This window comes from Desmodus rotundus, chromosome 5 (assembly GCF_022682495.2).
Source record: "Desmodus rotundus isolate HL8 chromosome 5, HLdesRot8A.1, whole genome shotgun sequence".
Lineage (NCBI taxonomy): Eukaryota > Metazoa > Chordata > Mammalia > Chiroptera > Phyllostomidae > Desmodus > Desmodus rotundus.
In genome coordinates this window covers 149,382,335-149,403,134 of record NC_071391.1, presented here as the reverse complement: position 1 = coordinate 149,403,134, position 20,800 = coordinate 149,382,335, and the positions used below count along the sequence as shown (strand labels likewise).

The following is a 20,800-nucleotide window of genomic DNA, read 5'->3' as shown; positions in this document are numbered from 1 at the left end:
CGATTTGCCGTTACATTGAAAACAACATCATATACAAAGTGATGCGAGGAATGTCACTGTACCTACATCTCCAAGTTAGGCCATCAGCCCAAAGTCACCCAGCTGCTCAGTGTCCTGTCCAGGGCTGGAATTCAGGGCAGCCGAGCTCCAGTGCCCACGTTCTTCACATTTCCTGACTCTGCACTTTCAATGTTGAGCATGACATGGTTATGGTCATAGATACAGAGCAACCATGTCTCCACCAACATCATAACAGCTACACACAGATTAACTGGGCACTCCATGTCATCTCAGGGAAAACAGCCTCGTAAGGGGGAAAGAGGACAGGACAAGAGCTCAGGAGACCTGAATCAGGGCTCTGGTTCTTACGTAGCCTGGGCGTGTGTTTTATTTCATCTTACATCATATTCTCTCTCTCTTTCTTTCTCTCCCTCCCTCCTTTACTTTTCCATCTTTCTCTATTTTTTTTCTCTTGCTCCCTCTTTCCTTTGCCTTCACTCAGGGCTGTGGAGGAAGAGGAGGTCCATATGGAGAATTCTTTTTCAGTATATATATAGCTGTTAACTAAGATACTACCCATCCACACAAAGGCATATGTCACAGATTCCACTCAGGGCTAGGGAAATATAATTTATCTCCTGGTGACATATGCTTTATTTTTTAATCAGTCAATGAGAACTAGGGAATCATCTGGTTGCTGTTTTTGTCTTGGCTGCTAGGAATCTCAGAACTAAGTTTTATAACCAGTCACACTAGCTGTCCTAGATTTAGTTTTCCTGGTAGAAGCAACTGTCTACTTATCCCTCATATATTTATTACTTCCTTCTTGTCATTTAAATTTTTAACTGGATTGTAGTTTTGTTCTGTTTAGAAATAGTCCCGATATAAATGACTTTTTCTTTTTAGATTAATAGGCAACTTTGGGATTACTCAATGTTCCCACAGGAGGAAAAAACCAACACCAACACAAGATACCCAATGCAAAATGGTCTCTTCATAAAAGTCCTTTTATATTGTTTAGTCCAATCTGAGAAAATTAAGTTTTTTACTCCTGTTTTCTTTGGGAGACAAAATAATAGCTTCCACCCTGCAGAGGTTGGGGTGCCTCCTGCCTTCTTAACTGATCCCTCCAGGCTGTCACTGCACCTGAAACACAGACTTGTCATCCTCTGGCTGTGTGTCTGTCCTGTTTTCCAATCCTTTGTCCCTTGTCCCCAAGGCAGTGGGCTGTGTGGTCTCTTCCAGTCTCATACGTTATAGCTCTATTTTATTATGGGTTTCACAACTCGGGCAAGGTTGTGATTTATCAGCCTTCCTACGCTGTGACAGTCTTTGATATTAGCCCTAGGTATTTATGTAGGGATTTAATAAATCCTAAGATTTATTGGTTCTATACCAGGCTCAGAGACCTCCCTATAGAGGCACAAGGATTTCTTGGGGCCTTTGGATTATAAAAAAAAAAAAAAAAAAAAAAAAAAAAAAAAAAACAGCAGAAGCACTTTACTTCCACACACATAGGCAATGACATTATTGTCAGACATTCTCAGGGCTCCTTGTAAAGTGCTGCAAACTGAACCTCACAGTGGCTTGGCCACACGTGACATCGCCCCAAACCAGGGCCAGCTGGCCAAGTGTGGAACTCACCTGGCTCACCTGAAAAACAGAAAAAGAGAGAAAGAGAGAGAGAGAGAGACCTCATTAGTTGGTGAATACACTTTTTCACCAGCACAAACTCTAATGGAGGCTGATAAACAAGAGGACTCTACCCAGAGATCCCCCTGCCCCGCACAAGCCCTTCTGTTCCAGTCAGTGACATTTTAATCCATCATCAGGAATTCTGGGAAAGGGTGAAGGAAGCCAACCTTGGCTTTTTTGGAGAGAAAAAGGAAGCTAGCATTGATTGTAAACTGTGTGCCGGGCGCAGTGAAAAGCACTGCCATGTGACCTTTCCTTCTGCTCTTCACATAAACCTCATTGTCCCCATTTTACAGAGGAAGAAGCTGATGTTTCCATTCAAGGAGATGACTTGTTCTAGATCACATATCCCTAAGGGACAGAGCCAGAATTTGTACCCAGATCTGTGGGCAGACCGAGGATAGGAAACAGGAAGAAAGGACAAGAGCTGGAGACCCCATATGTGGCCATGCATCCCAGAGTGTCCCCCTACCCTGAAGAGGTAGAAGCCGATGGCAAGGGGAGGCTTCCGGTTACGGTGCCTGTGCCTGGGCTTCTGGATCAGGGACACCAGCACGCTGCAGGGCATCGGCAACGTCCTGCTCTCCTTTGGCCTCCAGATGGACAGCAGGAACTGTGGGTTCTTCCAAAATGTGTGTCGGGCTGAAAACAGCAAAATGAGAGATGTCCTCGGCTCCCCCAGCCTGTTGCTCCCCAAACCGTGGAATGGTGCACAGACCCAGGGCACCTGCCCTGGGACTCCCCCAAGAGGTTCATCAGGACAGAGTCAGGGCCTCTTCAATCTCAGCTTATCCACCCTCCCATCTCACCTGTACCACCCAAGTTTTCTACAGACACACAGACTGAGAGGTATTCTCGCTGCTAAAGCCCCTTTGCCCAGCACAGACTCTGTGGCCCTAAACATTGGCTGCCTAAGTGACTATATTAACTACCTGAGGAGAACATGCCCACGATCCCAAGGGGATCTGCATTTTAAGGGAACCAAGCCTGAGCTCAAGGGCAGCTCCAGCTTTGGAGGAACACTCTGGTAGGACAGGGATGCCAGAGGTCAGGCAACCACAGCCCGCTAAGGTCATACCCTACAGACCTTTCCTTCCAAAGGGATCTCTCACTACCTCTGTTGTGGAGAAAGGGACACCGTCACCAAATCTTCCATTTTGAGAATTTAGATATGTTTGTCTCCTGTAATTGAGGACTTCCTAGGTGAGGAGGGCCTCATACATATGATACAACCTCTATTTCCATCTGCCTATTAAGGGGTGGTTACTTAAACCTATCAATCACCTTGTACTAAAACCAGAACAAGATGTAACCTCCTGGTGCTAATTAGGAAAAGGTGCCCTCTGGAAGGATGTGGTCCTGACAGGCTGGCAGCTTGACTGAGATTCCCATGCCTTTGTGCAAATTAGGACCAAAGGTGCCCCATCTTCCCGGTGGACACAGCCCAGAGCCAGAGCAGTTAGCCTGGCCAGCAGGAATCCTCCCCCCTCAGCCTGATGCCCTCTGCAGGACACAAGCTGCACACGATCCACAATGGTTCTGCCCGTATCCCCACCCTTGCCTGAAAAAGCTGCCACTTTAGACCCCGGAGTCCTGGCTCCTGTGCATGCAGTCACTCACCTTGGTGCAACTTCATAGGGCCACCAGCTGTGGTCCCCTTCTCCCATCTCCCCTCCTGCATGGTGTACGACCACTTCTGGCCCACCTCGTGACTCAGCAGGCCTGGGGTCAGTTTACAGATGACCAGAAGCTTGAAATGTGCTTTAAAGTCCTTAAGCGTCATCCTGGAGAGGAAGAGGGAACAGTACAAAGATAAATGGGATGATGTCTAGTTAGCAGGGCCAAAGGGGAAGCTGGAACAAAGCAGTGGGCATCCCAGCCCTCCCCTAGACCCAGGCCCCCATGCTGCACGCCTGTGTGCAGAGGTGAGCAGGCCTTGGACATGAGAGTGGGGCTTGCTGGACCAGTGTGAGGGGCCACCGCGGGTTGGTGGAGCTACCAACGAACCCTTCCTGTGACTGCAGAATATGCCTCCTGGTTTGCTGGTCGCACTGATAAAGCTAAATCGAGGCATTTATAACCAATCAATTGATTTATAGGAGTTCAATAATCAGTTCTCATTCATTAACTGATAAAAATCTTCACTCGTACTTGCTAACTTTGCAATCAAGGCATGCTATAGGAGCTGTCTGGTGCTCAGTTTACTTCTCTGTAATGTGGAAATAATAGTATTTGCAGGGATCTTGAGTTTGGTGACTACTTCAAAAGAGAGAGGGCTGCAGCAGTCTGGAAAGGATGGGTAATGGAGAAGAGGAATCCCTGGAACAGGCGGAGGTTAATAGCAAGGGTGCAAAGCAAAGGGAAAGGGAACCAGCGGGCCTCCTGTCAGACACCCAGAAGCTGCATCAGCTCTGGGCATCCGGGTGACCTTTCATAGTAAGAGTGAGGGGCTTTGGCGTCAATAGGAGTACTACTATTCTGCCGTGGAGAACACAGGTAAAGTGGTTTATAGCTCGGCAGGACCTCGCAGTCCCTCCTTTCCTCAGCTCCGTTTTAGGCCAGGAAAGGCACAACCGCGGGATGGAGTGTACTGAGCGACACAAGAGCAGAGTGGATGTCGGGAGGAGGTGGCCACCCCTCACTCCACTCTGAGCGCCTGCCGAGACCCATGCCAGTGGCCACTGCTCTTGTTGGAGACTGTGACTGTCCCTTTGCAGGGGCTGTTTGCCCTGCCAGACTGTGAGCCCCTAAAGGATCTTCTTGATCGCTGCAAAAGAGATGCCTGGCACATGTGAGGCACCCCATAAATATTTGCTGGATGGACGAGCAAATATAAGCCAGGGCATTTGTCCCATGTCCTTGAGTCAAATACCAAAATTCTCCATCGTTATCTTTTCTCCACAGCACAATCTTCTCCTTGGGGCTCAGTAGGTCCCATGTACTTGAGCTGAAAACAGAAAAAAAATGTTTTCATGGGGAATGAAAGGATTGTGGAGGACATGTGAGAAATTCTCCAGTAAATGCTCTACAGCATTGTCATTTATTCTTTTCATGCTGCCTTTGCACAATCAAATCTCACCTTCCATATTACAAAAGCAACATGTAACATGAATTCATCATTCATTATGAGCCAAAACCTGGGCTAGGCTTTTGATGGGCTTTATTTCAGGCAAGGATAATAACCTCTCAAGGTAGGGATTTTTGTTGCCATTTTAGAGATTAGGAAACTGAGGTTAAAAGAGATTGCTAGCATTTGAACCTATGTTGGAATTACTTATTGTCAAAGGCCATCACTTTGGACTATTATATCTGACCACGAAGGATAAGGCTTTCCTGTATCACTTCCGCACTATAAGCAACGACAGCTGGGACCAAATATAAGAAACAACTGTTTGCACACATTAGAGAGCAGGCAGCACAGGATCGAGACCGCAAGAGGAGGGGAGCAAATGAGGCGAGGCCTAACATTGCCAGGACTCCTGACCGAAACTACCTCCCTGGGCACTGATGCAGAAAAGGGGAACCCAGAAAGAACCTCGGGGTCTTGCTGAGTGTAAGAGACAGAGTCTCATGTTCGGGGAGGCCACGACAGCTAAACTGGCCAGGGAAAGTGTCTGACAGCAGCAGGCTGCACAAAGAAGGAGCTCCAGAGAACTTCATCAGGGTTCCCTTGAGTCGTTGACTGAAATCAAATCGGTGCAAACACAAAGTAAAACCCCACAAGACTGAACTATACACAGAAGAATTTCTAGAGCTGACACAGGGCTGGGAATCATTTGAATTCCAGCCAGCCAGAGTTAAAAGACCTTGTTGACCCCCTGGGGTCTCTACTAAAGACCCCAGAGGGTCAACACCTTCATAGTGGGGTCAAATTATTCCTGAAATAAAGTTTTCTCTAGCTCTGCCTTAAAAGTGCTGTAAAACAAAATGTCAAAAAGTCAAAAATTATCCCTAATTTAACTACCTGCCAGAAAAAAAGCTCAACTGTCTTTAAAGGAATACAACAAAATTCAGCACTCAGAAACTTAAATTTATAATGTCCAGCATCCAATAAAAATTTACTAGGCACATAAAAAAGTAGAAAATGTGACCCATTACCAGGAATAGAAACAGTTAGGAGAACAGACCTAGAAATGAGAGAGATGATGGAATTAGCAAATAAGGACATTTACACAGTTATTATTAACCCATTCAATATTCTCAAGGTTATAAAAATAATTGTGGACATAATGAAGAGAGAAGTAGAAGATATTCCCAAATGTAATCTCTAGAAGTAGGAAATGCAATATCCACAATGAAAATATATACTGGATGAGATTAACAGCAGATTAGACTTTATGGAATAAAAGCCCATCATTTCATTTAATCCTCACCAGATCCTGGCTCAGAAAAATGAAAAACCTTGCCCAAGGTCACACAACAAATAAAATGAATTGAATTCATCCCTTATCTCTAATGTAAATCCTTGTTCTTCTTTGAAACAAACTAAAACCAACATCATGATGCTATATTTTGGTAACACTTTAAAATTGATATATATCTTGCTCTGGCTGGTGCAGCTCAGTGGGTTGAGTGAGGGCCTGCAAACCAAAGGGTCACTGGTTTGATTCCCAGTCAGGGCACATGCCTGGGTTTCAGGCCAGGTCCCAAGTGGGGAGCACTCAAGGGGCAACCACACATTGATGTTTCTTTCCCTCTCTTTCTCCTTCCCTTCCCCTCTCTCTAAAAATAAGTAAATAAAATCTTTTAAAAAATTAAAAATAAAATTGATATATATCTTTGGATGCCATTTTTTACATAGACCCAGTTCTGCTGACAATTCTTTTTATTCGTGTATAACAGATAAAGCGTGGCACATCCTATGTGGAGTGGAATACAACTTATTTTTCTGAGCCTTCACTTCTTCATCTATAAAAATGACTAAGAGATAATGAATACGTGGACATGTTTCCATACTTTAAAGTGTTGTGCAGAGTCCAGTATTTTAAATCTTCATGCAAGAGGGTGAAGGGCTTTGCCGCTGGTCTCCCTCCCTGCCTGTGCCCTCCAGTCAGTCTGTAGTCCGTCAAGCCCACATCCCATTAGGGTTGTCTTTGGGCAGAAACAACCTAAGGCCACTAAATAAAACTGGAACTTGGGGCCAATCAGATCTGTCTACCTCTGACCCAACAAGCCCAAGAGGGCGCATGCCAGGGGAGGCACACTGGGCTAGACAGGGAAGCCCCTGGTGGGATCCTGCTCTGACGCCTTAAGTAATTCATCCAGTCTAAACAGCAGTTCCTTCATCCATAAAATGCGCATAAAACTACCTACCTTATAATTGCACTATTTGGAGATTTAAATGAGATAAAAATCCAAAGGACTTAGCACAGAGCTGGCAAGCTCTTAATGAACATTAGACTTTAATTACTATAACGAATGAGAAAACAATCTATACATCATGAACCACTTTATAAATGTGAGAGATCGACCTTCACACCCTGAAAATGTTCCTGATGCAGCCTGAGCCCAAGGGAAGAACTCCCTGAACCTGTATGCAGATGGCAACCTCCTTTGCAGGCTCCGCCTATCCCTTCCTCACCCCTCCCAGCCAGTGTCAGAAGCTCACCTGTCACTCCAGTCTCCTCTCCATTCCACCTTCCCCCAGGGGTTCCGCAGCTTGACTAGATATTCAGGCTCATGTTTGCAGGTTACCTGCACAGAATGAGAAGCAGTTTAGGTGGCTGGGCCGGGTGCCAACTGCACGTGTTACAGATACCCGGGTGAGATTCATGCCCGCAGATAAGACTTTAAAACGGAAATCAAAGGCCCTGAGAGCTGGCAGAGGAGAAAATGGCTCTCCTACTTACAAGCTGTGATATGGAAGGCAAGTTACTTAACCGCTCCACGACTATTTCCTGATATGTAAAATGAAGCTAACAGTCACGTCTGCCAGAGTGGATTGAACGGTGGCCCCCCGAAGATATGTCTACCCAGAACCTATCGATGGGATCTGATTTGCAAAAAGGGCCTTTGCAGGTGTAATTAATAACTTTGATATGACATCATCCTGGATTCAGGTGGGTCCTAAATCCAATGGCAAGAGAAAAGAAGGGAAGAAGACACAGAGGAAAAGGGCACGTGAAGATGGGAGCAAAGATTGGAGCTATGCTTCCCGAGCAAAGAATTGCTGGAAGCTACTGCTACCTGTAAGGCAAGGAAGAATTCTCCCCTAGAGCTTTCAGAGGGAGTGAGAACCTAACAACATCTTTTTTTTTTAATTTTAGAGAGAGGGAAAGGAAGGGAGAGAGACAGGGAAAGAAACACTGATATGAGAGAGAAACATCGATCAGTTGCCTCCCATATGCACCCTGACCAGGGAGTGAACTTGAAACCTTGGTATGTGACCTGACCGGAGATTGAACCCACAACCTTTCAGTTTATGGGACGATGTTCCAACCAACTGAGTCACACCAGCCAGGGCACTGATAACACCTTGATTTCAGACTCTGGGCTTTAGAGCTGTGACAAAACAAATTTCTGTTGTCACGGCAGCCCTAGGACACTTGTACGCCTACTCACGGGGTGTTGTAAGGACTGAGTTAATGTTTGTAAAGCAGTTAGGACAGTATTTGGCACATAGTAAGTGTTAAATGTTGTCAAATGTTGTTAAACAAATATAAAACAAAATATAAACATACAAACGTTAACAAATATAAATTTTTCTAAATAAGTGTGAAAATAAATGTAAAGTTCTTGTTACCCACACAAAAATGATTCATGGGTATCTGGGAGGAGGAAGAATTCAGGTATGAGTTGAGTTCAAAAACTTTGAAACAGAATTAAAGGGAATTGGAGGACGTTGGGAAAGGGAGGCTTTCTAAAGGTCAGAGGTTCTTTAAGATTGACCCTACTGACTTCTTTTCTCCACACTCTGCACATGCTGTTCCCTTAGCTAGACACGCCCTTTTCTCCTCATACAAATCCACCACCTTTCAGCCACCAGCTCAACATCACTGCCTCTAGAAAGCCTTTTTGGACTTCCTGCCAACCCAACCAGGTGAATGTCTTCTCTCCAACCTCTGAACCCCTCGAGCCTTTGACCTATGCCTTCTCCTCTCAGTTTCTACTTTCTTCCTTATCATTTTCAGGTATGTTTTTTCTCCATACTTGACTGGGAGCTCTCTGTAGGCGGGGTCCCTGTCTGATTCCTCTTTCTCTCAATGTTTAGTAGAGCTCAAAAGGTAAATAGCAATGGAAGGAAACTGGGAGACTTGAAAAGGCACAAGTGAGGAAGAAGCAGCAATTTGGGAGGGAAGAGCCAGCTATAGAGGCTATCATGGGCAGCCCAGGGGGAAGTGAATCTCAAGGAAGACTGTGAGGCACAGCGGGGATAGATGGCCAATTGGCTGGGGCTTCCCCATGGAAAGAGAGGTTGGGATGATGCAATGATGGTGGCAAAGGCTGGACCCCCACCTCACCCCAGAAAATAGGTCCAGAGGTTTGGGGAGTCCCACCAGCTTTGGCAGGCCCTGGAAGACCCCCAGAGAATTTACTCCCAGACTAGACACAGATAGTAACATTCACCAAGAACACCCGAGGCTTTGGTAAAAAGCCCTAGGAGAGAAGCAGAGGCTGAAAGGAGACAGAGGGAGGAGGTTGCACCCACCTTCCAGACTCTCATGACAGTGTAGGCATGGCCGTCCACCAGCCCGTTCTCCAGCACCCTCTTGCTCTGTACAGACAAGAGAGCACCTGTCAATCCTGCTGGGTACAGCTTATCCAGGAGTCATGGGGACCTGGTTGACTGAAGCAGGGGTTATGAGGACAGGGTGGGAGAGACCCACACTGCACTGTGTTACCTTACAGTTTTCATAGCTCTTCAGCACCCAGAGTCTCATCTGAGCCTTGAAGTCAGGGTGCCACTCTGCAGTGATTCTAACCATTCTGCAGAGGACAAACCCAGATTCAGAGCCACTAAATGGTTGCGTAAGGTGACACAGTGGTCATTACAGGAGGCTCAGCTGAACTCAGGGCTCCCTATTCCAGGTCCCCATTCTTGGTTGCTATAAAAATTAGACAGCAAGGACTAACTGTGCTGTAGAACACCTTGCATGTGGTGGACACTTAAGTGTCAGCTCCCTTCTCTGCACATGCCCTTCTTCTCTGCTCTGAATCTGCTCTCATTGAACATAGGACCACAGGTGCAGGGGTTTGTGGGAGTCTCGGGGCTCACACTGAGGTGACAACAGTGACTGGTAGATGAATAGAATGGCAGCAGAGAAGAAGGACATCCAGACAGTGCATAACCCAGTCTCACCCCTAAGTGGGTCTGGCAGCCAATAAGGGTTTTGCCATAGGTGGCTCGGGTTAGGATGTCCCAGAGGTTTCCAGGGGCTTCTGCCAGGTTGATGGTGATTGTCACCCCACCAGTGAAGTCCAAAAAGGCATCAGACACCTGTCCACGCTGCAAGTCTTCATAGGAGCCACAAAGCCTGCCCAGGGAGTAAGTAAACACAGGAAGAGAAGGGAAGGGGAATTTATACTGCAGCCTGGGATGATCTAAAGGAGCCTTGCTTGATTATTCCCTGGGCGTGTGTCTGCTACCCCTTCTTTCCAACCCAGTGCTCAGAGTTCTTATCCCTGTCAACAACTGTATCCATTAGGGAAGGCAGAATTCCTGAAAACTTCTTTAGATGGGATGACCCCTACACAAAAGTCTCTGGACATCTCCACTGTATATTCACTGAGTCATGCCTCAGTGTCTCACTTCATAAACTTTACCTGCCTCCTCTTGCCGTCCCTCAACATTGATGGAGAGACAGAGACAGGGTGGGCCAGGGGGAAGGGAAGGGAAAAGATTTCTCATGGTTGTCCTACTTCGCATAAGCTTTTTCCAGAAGAGCTCCCCAAAACAAGTTCTTGCAGGTGGAAGAGACGAAGACCAGCTGGCCAGCTTCATCCACAGGCAGTAGGTCATCTATCACCACAGGAACCCACTTCCCAAAGTGCCAGAACTGGAAGGAAAGAGTGCCCACCGGTGAGTGAAGATTATGGTGGAACGTGGCCAGCCAAGGAGGCAAAGACATGACCCTTCCAAGAACCTTCTTTCTTATACCCCCAACCCAGACTGGGCACTAGGAGGACACTCACCCAGAACTGGAAGATGCCAGCATAATTCTTGGTGAAACTCTGATTCAGGGGAACAACCTGGCTCAGGATGTCCTGGTGCAAAGTCAGAGCTTGCAAAGCAGCCAAGAACCAGCAGTCACCTAAGACAGACAGCACAGTATCTGCATGGATGTACGGCACATGCACACACACACATTCTCCAGGTGTCTGCATGGATTCACTGAGGATTTATTGCATGCAAGAAATGCCTGGTACCAATTGCTATCCTTTCTGGGCTTGTAGCCTAGGTTAGGAGAAGGGAATTATATGCTGGGGAGGAAAAGGGTGATTGAGTAGTGTGGTACAAGGGGGTAGATTGGCTGGAATCCACACTTGAAAATAAGAATTGAGCCATATTCCTGCACCAGCTTTTAGCTCCCCAAATGCTCCATCCTCAGGAACTTGGACCCAAACACAACCAAACTCTTCTAATTCCTGTCTCTGTAACTGATTTATGTTCTGGGAAAGTCTTGACCCTCTGGACTCCACTTCCCTGTCTGTAAAATGGATATTACTGCACATGTGCCTTCCCTCATGACCAAGGCTTGTTTCTGTTACTCTAAAAAGAAAGTTGGGTTGAGAAGAGGCCTTCTTGGTTCCTATTCTGGGGCATCTAATGGCAGGCGGGCCAAGGAGGACTCATTACAGGGGCTAGAGTAGAGTGAGCACATTTTCCCAAGATGAGACTTAGACCTGTCAACTGGTGATGAAGATTATCATTAGGCAAGGTTTGACATTCCCATGCATCCCGACAGGACCAGTTGTTATCCTGTTTCCAGCAAAGGACAAGGCTAGAATTCAGGTGGCCATTTCCCCCATTGGAATCTCTCAGTTCCTCTCTTTCCCACCCCTGTCTTCTTGGGCTGAGCCAGGCTCACAGCTGCCAGGTGTGTGTCTTGGGGCTGTGCAAACTTACCTACCAATCCCTGGCACAGATCCAGCCTTCGGGCGTTGGCAGAATAGAAGTGAGGGTTGCTGTGCAGTTCCTGCAGGGACAGACAGAATTGTCCTTCTGACCAAGAAGAAGCTACTGGAGCTGCAGTTACCATCGGGTCCCATACTCGTGGACTTATGGGGACATAGACATAGAATAGATATGTGTGTGTGTGTGTGTATATATGTAGATGTAGAAGTAGATGCAGATGCAAAAGTAGAAGTAGATCCAGGGCTGTCCCAGCAAATCTGGCAAGCAGATTCTGTCCATTCCATTTCTCATTCCTCCTTAAAGCTCATATAAGTCCTGGAGAATTCTGTGTAGATACTGAGAAATGGCACTTGTACCAAAAAGTGACTGTTTGGGGGTTTCCGTTAAAAGTAGAAATACCTCTTATAAAGGGGGCATTCTCAGTTTTCTCAGAGATCTTCCCATTCTTATTCTCCCCCTGCTCCTCCTTCCTGCCCCTAATCCCAGTGTAATGGCCTCTGGCTCTCTGTGCTGAGATGTGGGCTGGGATGTGGGGGTGGGAACAGGGAAGGGGGCTCTCCTCTGCTCCATGGCCTGCACCAAATGCCTCAGTCTTCTCACAGGCACATTTCACTCCAGGTCAGGTATGTGAAAACTGTCAGCTGTTCCCAAGGTTTCCTGGAAGAAGTAAAATCGCGACCGCCCTCCAGGTCAGGAGGCACACTATGTGTGCGTCTTACACATAGTAGGGACTTAACACGTCTGGCTTTGATGATGACAGCTGATTAGGGAACACAAAAGGGGGGCATTTGCAGCAAGGGTTGATTGTACCGTGTTCCAGAATCTTGCATGTACATCAAGTCTGGGGGAGATGAATTGCTTTTGAACACACTGAAGTTGCCTTTGAAAGGAATTGTTGATGCATGTATACAGTGAAGAGTGCTTGTGTAAAGTGATTAACAGTTACTTAATTTGCAAGTTGTGTGCGCCTGATTTGGGGGAGTAGGGTGTGAAATGTTAAAATGTGTCCCTCTGGCAGATGGCATTGGCTGTGACTCAGGAGGCTTGCCGTCTCCGATGAAGCTCAACAGTACCGTAACATATTTTTGGCTGCAGCTGCTTTGCACGTATTTCAGGCCTGGGGGAGGAGCTACATCTTAGACCCCTCCCAGGATCACCCCTGGTTCTTCCCAGAAAATGGGGATGTGGGGATTCACCCAGTTTCCTTCTCACGGGGACCAATGGGAGTAAGACCGGATATCCGAAAGCCCTGGGCCCTCGGAAGGAAGGTCTGGGTCGGCACACTTAGTGTGTGTGGTTCAGAAGCCCCCTTCCCAGCCCCTTACCGGTGGCCTCCTCCACTGCAGGCGGGGCGGCAGCTTCTGCAGCAGGGGCCCACTGCCGATGGAGCTCAGGGTAGCTGGGAAGCTACTGTCTTCAAAGAGGCAGCCGTTCCTCAGGCACCTTTCCTGCAGGGCCTCGTAGTCCTGCTTGGGGAGCTGTGAAGGGCCCCCCATCGGGTCCTTCTCCCCTAGCTTGCCTCGGCCTCGCCAAGGTGGCCACAGAGACATAGCGAGAAATGGATACAATCTTCCTGGATGATCTCTGTTGCTCCTGAAACAGAAGGCAACAGTTTACTTCCTTCCTGTTCATGCAGAGAGGATGTGAGAAAGAGAAATTAGCCTGCGAAAAAGAAACAAGATGTATATGCACTAGAAGCTGCCTGCAAACATGTCTGTACCAAGACGTACTCCTATACGTTGTAGGGGTGATTCGAGGCTCCTCTCTGTCTGTCAAGGTCTTGCCTAGCCCCCAAAGTCCCACTGGAGCCCCTCCTCCAGGAAGCCTTCCTTGGGTGCCCGGCCCTCACTGAGTTTCCTTCATCCTGACTGTTGAATCACCATTTACCCCAGAGAATACTCTACTACTTATCACTAGTGAAGGACCTGTATGCTTTTATTTCCAATTTGTTACAGAAATTTAATGAATAGAAAAATGAAATTAAACAATAATATACAAAATACAAGCCCTCTTTAAAAAAAAAATCACATTCAACAGAAGTAAACCTATTGGTCAATTGCTATAAAACGTTCCGAACGCTTACCCTTCGTTTTGTACTTAGCTTGTCAGCACTGCTAGTGACCAGCTTGTAGAATGCCCCTATCCTCCGACCCCATGTGAGCTCTGCACTGAGTCATGTACTAAAAACTCCTCCATCATACTGGGTGCTTATCCCCATGGGGTTAATGCTGGCGGAATGCTGTGTCTCACACCCTGACTTCTCTGACGTGAGGACATCTGACTCCAGCAGCTCTCAGTCGTCACAGGTACAAACACACTTCCTGGGGGAAGACCCAGCACTCCCCCAACCTGGTCACAGGGATTCAAAAGCTCTTACTCAGGTCTGCATTTTCCCCCCGAGTTTTTCTTCCTGATATAGATTATCAGTCAAAGCTTCTTCCAGCTTACCCCTATTTCTTTCTCAACAAGTTACTTCCACCTCATTTACATTTGTAAACCCATGCGATGCCTCATAAGAGCAAAATTTTACTTTTTTGTCCCTTCAAGCCTGAGCAGCAGTCATTTGCTGCCTGTGACGTGACACGTGATAGCAGATCCCTTGGCTTCAGAACCCAACCCAGGCTCACGCCCTCCTTACCCAGCACTGGGCTGCAATTGGGTTCTTCCCTGAGCCTGAAAACATTGCATCGTACCTCACAACAGGCCTTGGTGCCTTGTGGAACTCAAAGGACAAAATGTCCATTGCAAGATCACATTTCAGAATGAGGCTGCACACACAAGTATTATCTTCTTTTTATAAGCATTCCCAAGTCACCCTAAGGAGGGTCTAGACCCAGATGTGGGCAGTTGTCAGTTCCAGCAAGGCTTCTGTAGGCTACAAGCTGGGAGGTGAAATTAGCTCGCTCCCAGACTGCCACAGCTCTCTGCAGAGGGCTGGATGGCTCTTGGTCATATTTGGAAATTCATTTTAACTGCTATACGTGAGCCATGTTGGAGCAGGCCCATACAAGAAGACTACGTAAATGAATAGGGAAAGCTACCTGGGGCATGAGACCCTGGAGCATGCAGCAGAAAGTCATGCTGCCGGTGCCTGAGAGTTCTCTCCTGGGTCCCCAGAGGGTGCAAAGACTCCTTGGTCAAGTTCTTGGTGTCAGAATTCATTTGCACTCAGCAAATGTGGGACAGAGCCTCAATCTTCACTTTTTGCCATATTGGCTTTGCTTGCCTTGTCTACAGTGTTAGGTGCTAGGAAGAGCTTTGTGATGGTGAGATATGAGGGGTCTACCTGGGACTCCTGATCCAGAGGAGGGCTCTGAGTGCCAACTAGCTGGAGAACATTGAGAAGCATCGCCAGGCAAGACAGCTGAGCCTGTTCCATGCCTTGAGTCCCTGCCCTGACGTTCAGTTCAGTCGGATATTTACTGAGCGCCTGCTGTGTGCTAGACACAGGCTCCATGCTAGACACTGGGTCTGTGCTGGAAGCCTGGCTCTTAGTCCACCTAATAAGGGTAGAGCAGAGGCTCTGGAAAGGAAACAAAAACATAAGAACCACGTCCTCACTCACAAGTGCTGTGAACCTGGAGCATCCTCCAAGGGATGATTGATTTCCAGAGAACTCTGGCATCTTGCCACAAACCACCAAGTTGTCCGAGGTAAAATTGGAATAGAAACCTGGGCTCCTAGCACAATAGCTCTGTCTGTATGATAAAAAGCATGAGATCGAAGAAGTGATCAATTCCACATTCTTGACAGTCAGACTGAAAGAGCAAGACCAACTGTGGGCCCTGCCCGATTCATCTTGGGTAGGGCCTGTACTTCTTCTGTGTCATAGCCAGTGTGTGGTGGTCATGGAGCACTACATTTACAATCAGAAGACCCGGGAGTTGGCCAGGCTGGCCCCTCTTACCCATGTGGCTGTGGGCAGACCCCTTACCCTCTCTAAGCTGGTTTCTTTACCCATAAAATGGAGATCACATATACTATGTCTACTCTTAGGACTCAAAAGAGATAACTACGTGAAGTGACTTGACAAAACTCTAAAGCGGGGATTGACAAACTATGGTCTCTGGGCCCAATCTGCCTCACTACTGGATTTTGTAAATAATATTATATTGAAATGCAGCCATAGTTACTGTTCATGTATGGCTGCTTTTGCAACATACAACAGCAGAGTCGGGCCCTTGCAACAGAAGTTATTGCCTATAAGCCTAAATATTTATTGCCTGCCTTGTACAGACAAGTTTGCTTAAAGCACTGTCTACTCGGGTAGGTTGTCATTGCACGCTGCTAGCCACAGGAGAAAGCTCCAAATAGCAATGTGGTTAATCGCATCATCACTAAGACTTTATCTTAATGTAGCAGAATTTTATCTCTAATTGACTTACTGATTGTTTGTTTTTGCAGATACTTTACATTCACAGGTTACTTTCATGTCTGAAAGTCTTAAAGATGTGGCCTGCCCTTTCTCTCTGCCAAAGTCTCTAATTTTTTAGATGTGATGACGGCAGACAGTCCTGGACATCTGTCGTGTGGTTTTGTGGCTGCGAATTACAAACAGGAACACCCAATCTTTAAGTACAGACCATGCCCTGTACACAAAAGAGGAAATGACTTTGCCCAGTGAATGGTTTAAAAGGGTCTTGAAAGTTTTCACTATTTAAATATTTGTCTACATTTAGATTTAGTTTTTAACGGAAGACCCAGAGAACTCATCTTCGTGTTTAGAGCAGCCGTTTGCCTTTCAGGAAACAATAAAGAATGTGGCCCGACTATGAGCTATTGAGAACAAGAACAGACAGACGCGTAATAAATGTTTGCTGACTGGCTGACTGAGCAAATGAGCAGACGGGTGTTTCTTCATTTGTGACACGTGAAAAATGATAAAGCCTGTCCCCCACCCCCACTCCTCCTGACGTAAAGCTGAAATGCGACACAGATGTGAAAACTTTTTGTGAACTGTCAACCATTTGGCTGTTCTCCAGTTCTGATTCTATCCCCGAGAGCTGATTTAGGTTAAGGCTTGCGTTCAGAGGCCTTCTTAACAGCCTCCCTTCTGATCCAGACTTGTTTGGGAGCTCCTTTCTCAGGGAAGAGGTTCTGGGGACCCAGGTTAAAGGACCCTAAGGAACAGAGTAAAATCAAAGTCAGTCTTCAAGGAGGGAGTCTCCAAAGGGAGTGTGCACCGTGGGAGCAGACTGGGAAGAGAAGAGGCAGGAAACGTCCTGCCTTAGCTGGTGATGCTGGGGGATCCTCTGGGCTGGCTGCACACCTATGTGGAGATACGAAAACTTGTCTGGTGGAGCTCCCTACCCACTCTCAACTGCCCTGTCTTCCATCTGACTCCGTGACACACGGTACAGCCACAAACCTCTGTAGAAGTGCAGACAGCCTACCACTCCCAGAATGCAGTGTGCACCTTGAGTTGCCATGTAGTGGAGACAGCTGTTCCTGGGCTTAGGAACATTCCCTGGGCCTGCATGGAAGTCAGACCCTGATGTCACTCCTTGAGGATAAGCCTAATATCAGGCTAGAGGGAACTTGGTAGTCACTCGGGTCACTGCTCCCCTGCACAGCTAAGACCTCTGAGCAGTGCCTGCGGGCTCTTGGCCAGTTCCGCAGGACCAGGGTAAGCCCTGGGCATCTCTTTGGCACATCCTCTTCTTTTCTTTCTTACCAGCTCCTCAAGCAGAACCTCAGTGGGGTCACTCTGTTCCCTTCAAGCCTGCTTCCGTTCTTACAGCGCCCACCCAGGAGACACCAGCACCCTAGTATTAGGTCATTTCCTACCCTTAATTCTCTATCACCTTCCATACATTTAAAGGACCAACCCTTTTGATTTTTCTCCTTTCTGAACATTTCAAAATATGTTTGAATAAGAAAGAGTCTTAAAACAGATGTAAATTCGTTCCTCTTATTTTTCAGGAGTATTTGCATCTTAAAGGGTCAGCTGTTGAGCTGCATTACCCGTCAGACTAAGGTAGCTTTTCTTCTTCCTGGTCCTGAATTTCCTGTCTGACCAGCCATGTCACATCCACCTACTCTGATCCCACAGTTCATGGCCTTGAACCCAAAGGGTCAGGATCTCAGTGCTCCGGCCCCTTTCTGTACAACAGCCTGCAGCTCTACCCCAACATAGCTTTTACCCACACACAAACACAAGACGTTTCTTTCTGTCTCTGGTTTGAATTGCATCCATCCATCAAAGCTCAGCTGAAGTTCCCCCTCCACCCCAGAGCCCTGGACCCACTTTATCTTCTCACAGCCAAGGTATCTCACTGACACACAGATGTTTGCACCTCAGAAAAGGTATTGTTCTAAGGATATCTGAGCTTGTGTGACAGGTAGGGAGACTGAACAAAGCTGCCGTGAAAGAACACTCCTTAATTAGTTACGACTTAGCACTTGCTTTTGTTCAAGTGTATGAACTAGGGAGAAGGGTGCCAGGTAACAAGTGCACCCTCTCACTGACCCCCCACCCCCAAAGCTCAGTCTGGGACTTGAGGAATGGATGACCTTGCATCTTAGATTGTGATTTATGTTACTCCAGGATATCAACCTTTGCAGTTACAAACCCAAGCAAAACTTTAGAAAAAGTAAGTCAATCAAAAACGATTTTTAGCAAAACTGTTTATCAGTAAATACTAAAGCTAAGTGTATATATCTTCTATGACAACAATTCCATTCCTGGGTATTACCCAATAGAAATGCTTAAATTTATGAGCCAAAAGACATGTACAAGAATATTTATAATAGTATTATTCAAAATAGCACCAAACTGAGAACTGCTGGCAAGCCCATGAACATGGATTAAATATTGGAGTACATTCACACAATAGAATACTATACGGCATTGAGAATAAACAAACCAGAACAACACGCTGCAGTATGGATGGGATTTGCATAGTACTGAGTGAAAAAGTCTAGACACAGAAAGTCTGTGGTTCTTTTTGTGTAATTTTCAGAGAAAGGCGAAACCAATCATGTGTTACAAATCAGCTCATTGGTTATCCTTGGTGTGGAGAGATTTATCACAAACCAGTGATACCACTAACTGTTAAATCAATTCTATTCTTTTCTATTGATTGTTTTGATGGTCATGAGATAGATTTAAAAGAGAATTTGAAAAGTGGTAGATCCATTTCATTTAAACAAGGCTCTATTGAGTGCTTCATGTGGGCCAGGTGTTGCCCTAGATGGTAGGGGTGCATGATGAACTAGAACTTGCTCTCAAGGAGTCCCAGCGCCATGGCTGGGCTCTCACTCTAGAGGGAGTGCAAGGTGCTCACTCTGTTTAGTGGTCAGTTCCCAACCAATCCAAGAATCCTTTCCAGACTTTTTGAGAGTGAACTAGAGAGTCAAAGATACTCTCTCACCTTGTTGAGTCTGGGAGATCTCCCCAAACCCCCAGATCTAGGTCTACCTCACTGGCTCAAGCTGGGATCACAGTTTCAGCTCCTGTATCTGACTATATCTGACATTTCTGAAACAAAAATGTTTAAGCCATAACCAGGCTCAATCCCACCTAAACAAACAATATCTCCTCTCTCTCCATAGGAGAGGACTGATTATAAGCTGAGCTGACTGCTTTCTTCTGGAGTCATCCAGAGCCTCGGTGAGTGATCTCAGATGCCCAGCGGCCAGCAAACTGCTCGAACCTGTGTGATTTCTAGATTTCTCACCTAAGCGAGGGCCCAGCCCCACAATGATAACTATCACGTGAAGGACTATTTCGTTCTCAATTTGTCATCTTGACATCTTCACACCTGATTGCACAGAGAAAGTCAAACTGGCCTTGTTGCCCATTAACCCCCAGAGAACAGCCTTTCTTTTGGAATATTTAGAGTCCTACAAGGCCCCAGGCCACCTCTAGACCCCTTCCAAAATAGGTCTTCTGAAGACCCCTCCAGACCCTTTAGAAGACCTCTGGAAGGGTCTGAGCCCTGGGAAATGGCCATGCCTAGCAGTATCAGTAACTCCCCCAAATTACCATTTAATAGAAATCAGAGCTGACAGACCTCCAGGATCACTTAGGCCAAAACACCCCCTTATTTAATGAGAAGACTGAGGCCAAAGGGCTGAGTCTCTTCCTTCAGTCACACTGGTAAGCAATAGCGAAGCTGAGAACCAAATTCGCACCTCCAGATTCCAGGGCCCTTTCCACAAGAACTCTGACCTGCAAAGTTCAAATCAGAAGCAGCGACTACGTTTCTCTCACCTTCTGAACCCGGACTCTGCAGAGGATTCTAGGGGCTCTGGACTAAATTGGACCCACCCTTGGAGGTAAAGAAATGTACCTGCACAGGAGATCTTGCTTCTTTACTCAACCGGACAGGGTCTAGTCCTGATGCAGTCAAAACCCTGCTGCCCGGGCCACTCTTATACATATATACGGTCCTTTCCATGCACAGGGGCTTGTCCAAGAGTCTGAGTTCCCGCCTCCAGAGTTTTGGCTCCTCCCCACTGTGTGTTCTCTGGAAGGGAGGGGAGCCCCAGAGCTTTGTAATGGTATCACCCGAATCTAATCATTTTCTTAGAATGACAGCCAAACAGAGCTTGTTCCAGTAATGCTTTGACAAGAAAGAGAGTTAGTCATCTTTAGCTCTCTGTTATGACATTCTATGACTCTGTTTGGGACCTGCCTTGAGCAAACATTTAAAGGTCAAGTTTGTTTCTGGCTTCCAGACCCACTTCCCTGTTGAATGCCTTCCTTTCTGGTAATTATTTTTTCAGGGTCCCAGCACCCTACATAAGGCTGCCCTTTCCCCCAAACCTGGGTGCACTCTCTAAATATGCCCTTTCTTTTCCTCCTGTCACTATTCTCATTCCTCGGGGCACTGGAAAGCAATTGGATGGATGAGTTCTCAAAAATGTGCGGCTGTGTAACTTGCTCGCACATCCTTAACCTTAGCATAGGTATTTGTAGTTTTTAAAATAAAATACTCACCCAACTGAATCCCCAATTATTGAAGTTTCAGGCAGTAAAATAATAAGTGAAAAAGTCTAGTTGAGGAATAAATTAGGTGTCGAGTA

The 20,800-nt window shown here is 46.6% G+C and overlaps 1 protein-coding gene across 1 annotated transcript in view; it reads right to left on the bottom strand.

The window, feature by feature from the left end:
* Positions 1–20,153, bottom strand: part of CAPN14 (calpain 14) — a 34,049-nt gene extending 13,896 nt beyond the window's left edge. Inside the window, exons 1-11 of the mRNA XM_045189304.3 lie at positions 20,065–20,153; positions 13,096–13,363; positions 11,762–11,831; positions 10,828–10,946; positions 10,555–10,691; positions 9,995–10,169; positions 9,344–9,409; positions 7,304–7,389; positions 4,568–4,642; positions 3,316–3,479; positions 2,168–2,337 (exon numbers count right to left, since the gene is read on the bottom strand). Coding sequence (XP_045045239.2) covers positions 2,168–2,337; positions 3,316–3,479; positions 4,568–4,642; positions 7,304–7,389; positions 9,344–9,409; positions 9,995–10,169; positions 10,555–10,691; positions 10,828–10,946; positions 11,762–11,831; positions 13,096–13,320 — 1,287 coding nt within the window. The 5' untranslated portion in view covers positions 13,321–13,363; positions 20,065–20,153. The remainder of the gene's footprint in view (positions 1–2,167; positions 2,338–3,315; positions 3,480–4,567; positions 4,643–7,303; positions 7,390–9,343; positions 9,410–9,994; positions 10,170–10,554; positions 10,692–10,827; positions 10,947–11,761; positions 11,832–13,095; positions 13,364–20,064) is intronic.
* Positions 20,154–20,800: the final 647 nt, after the last annotated feature.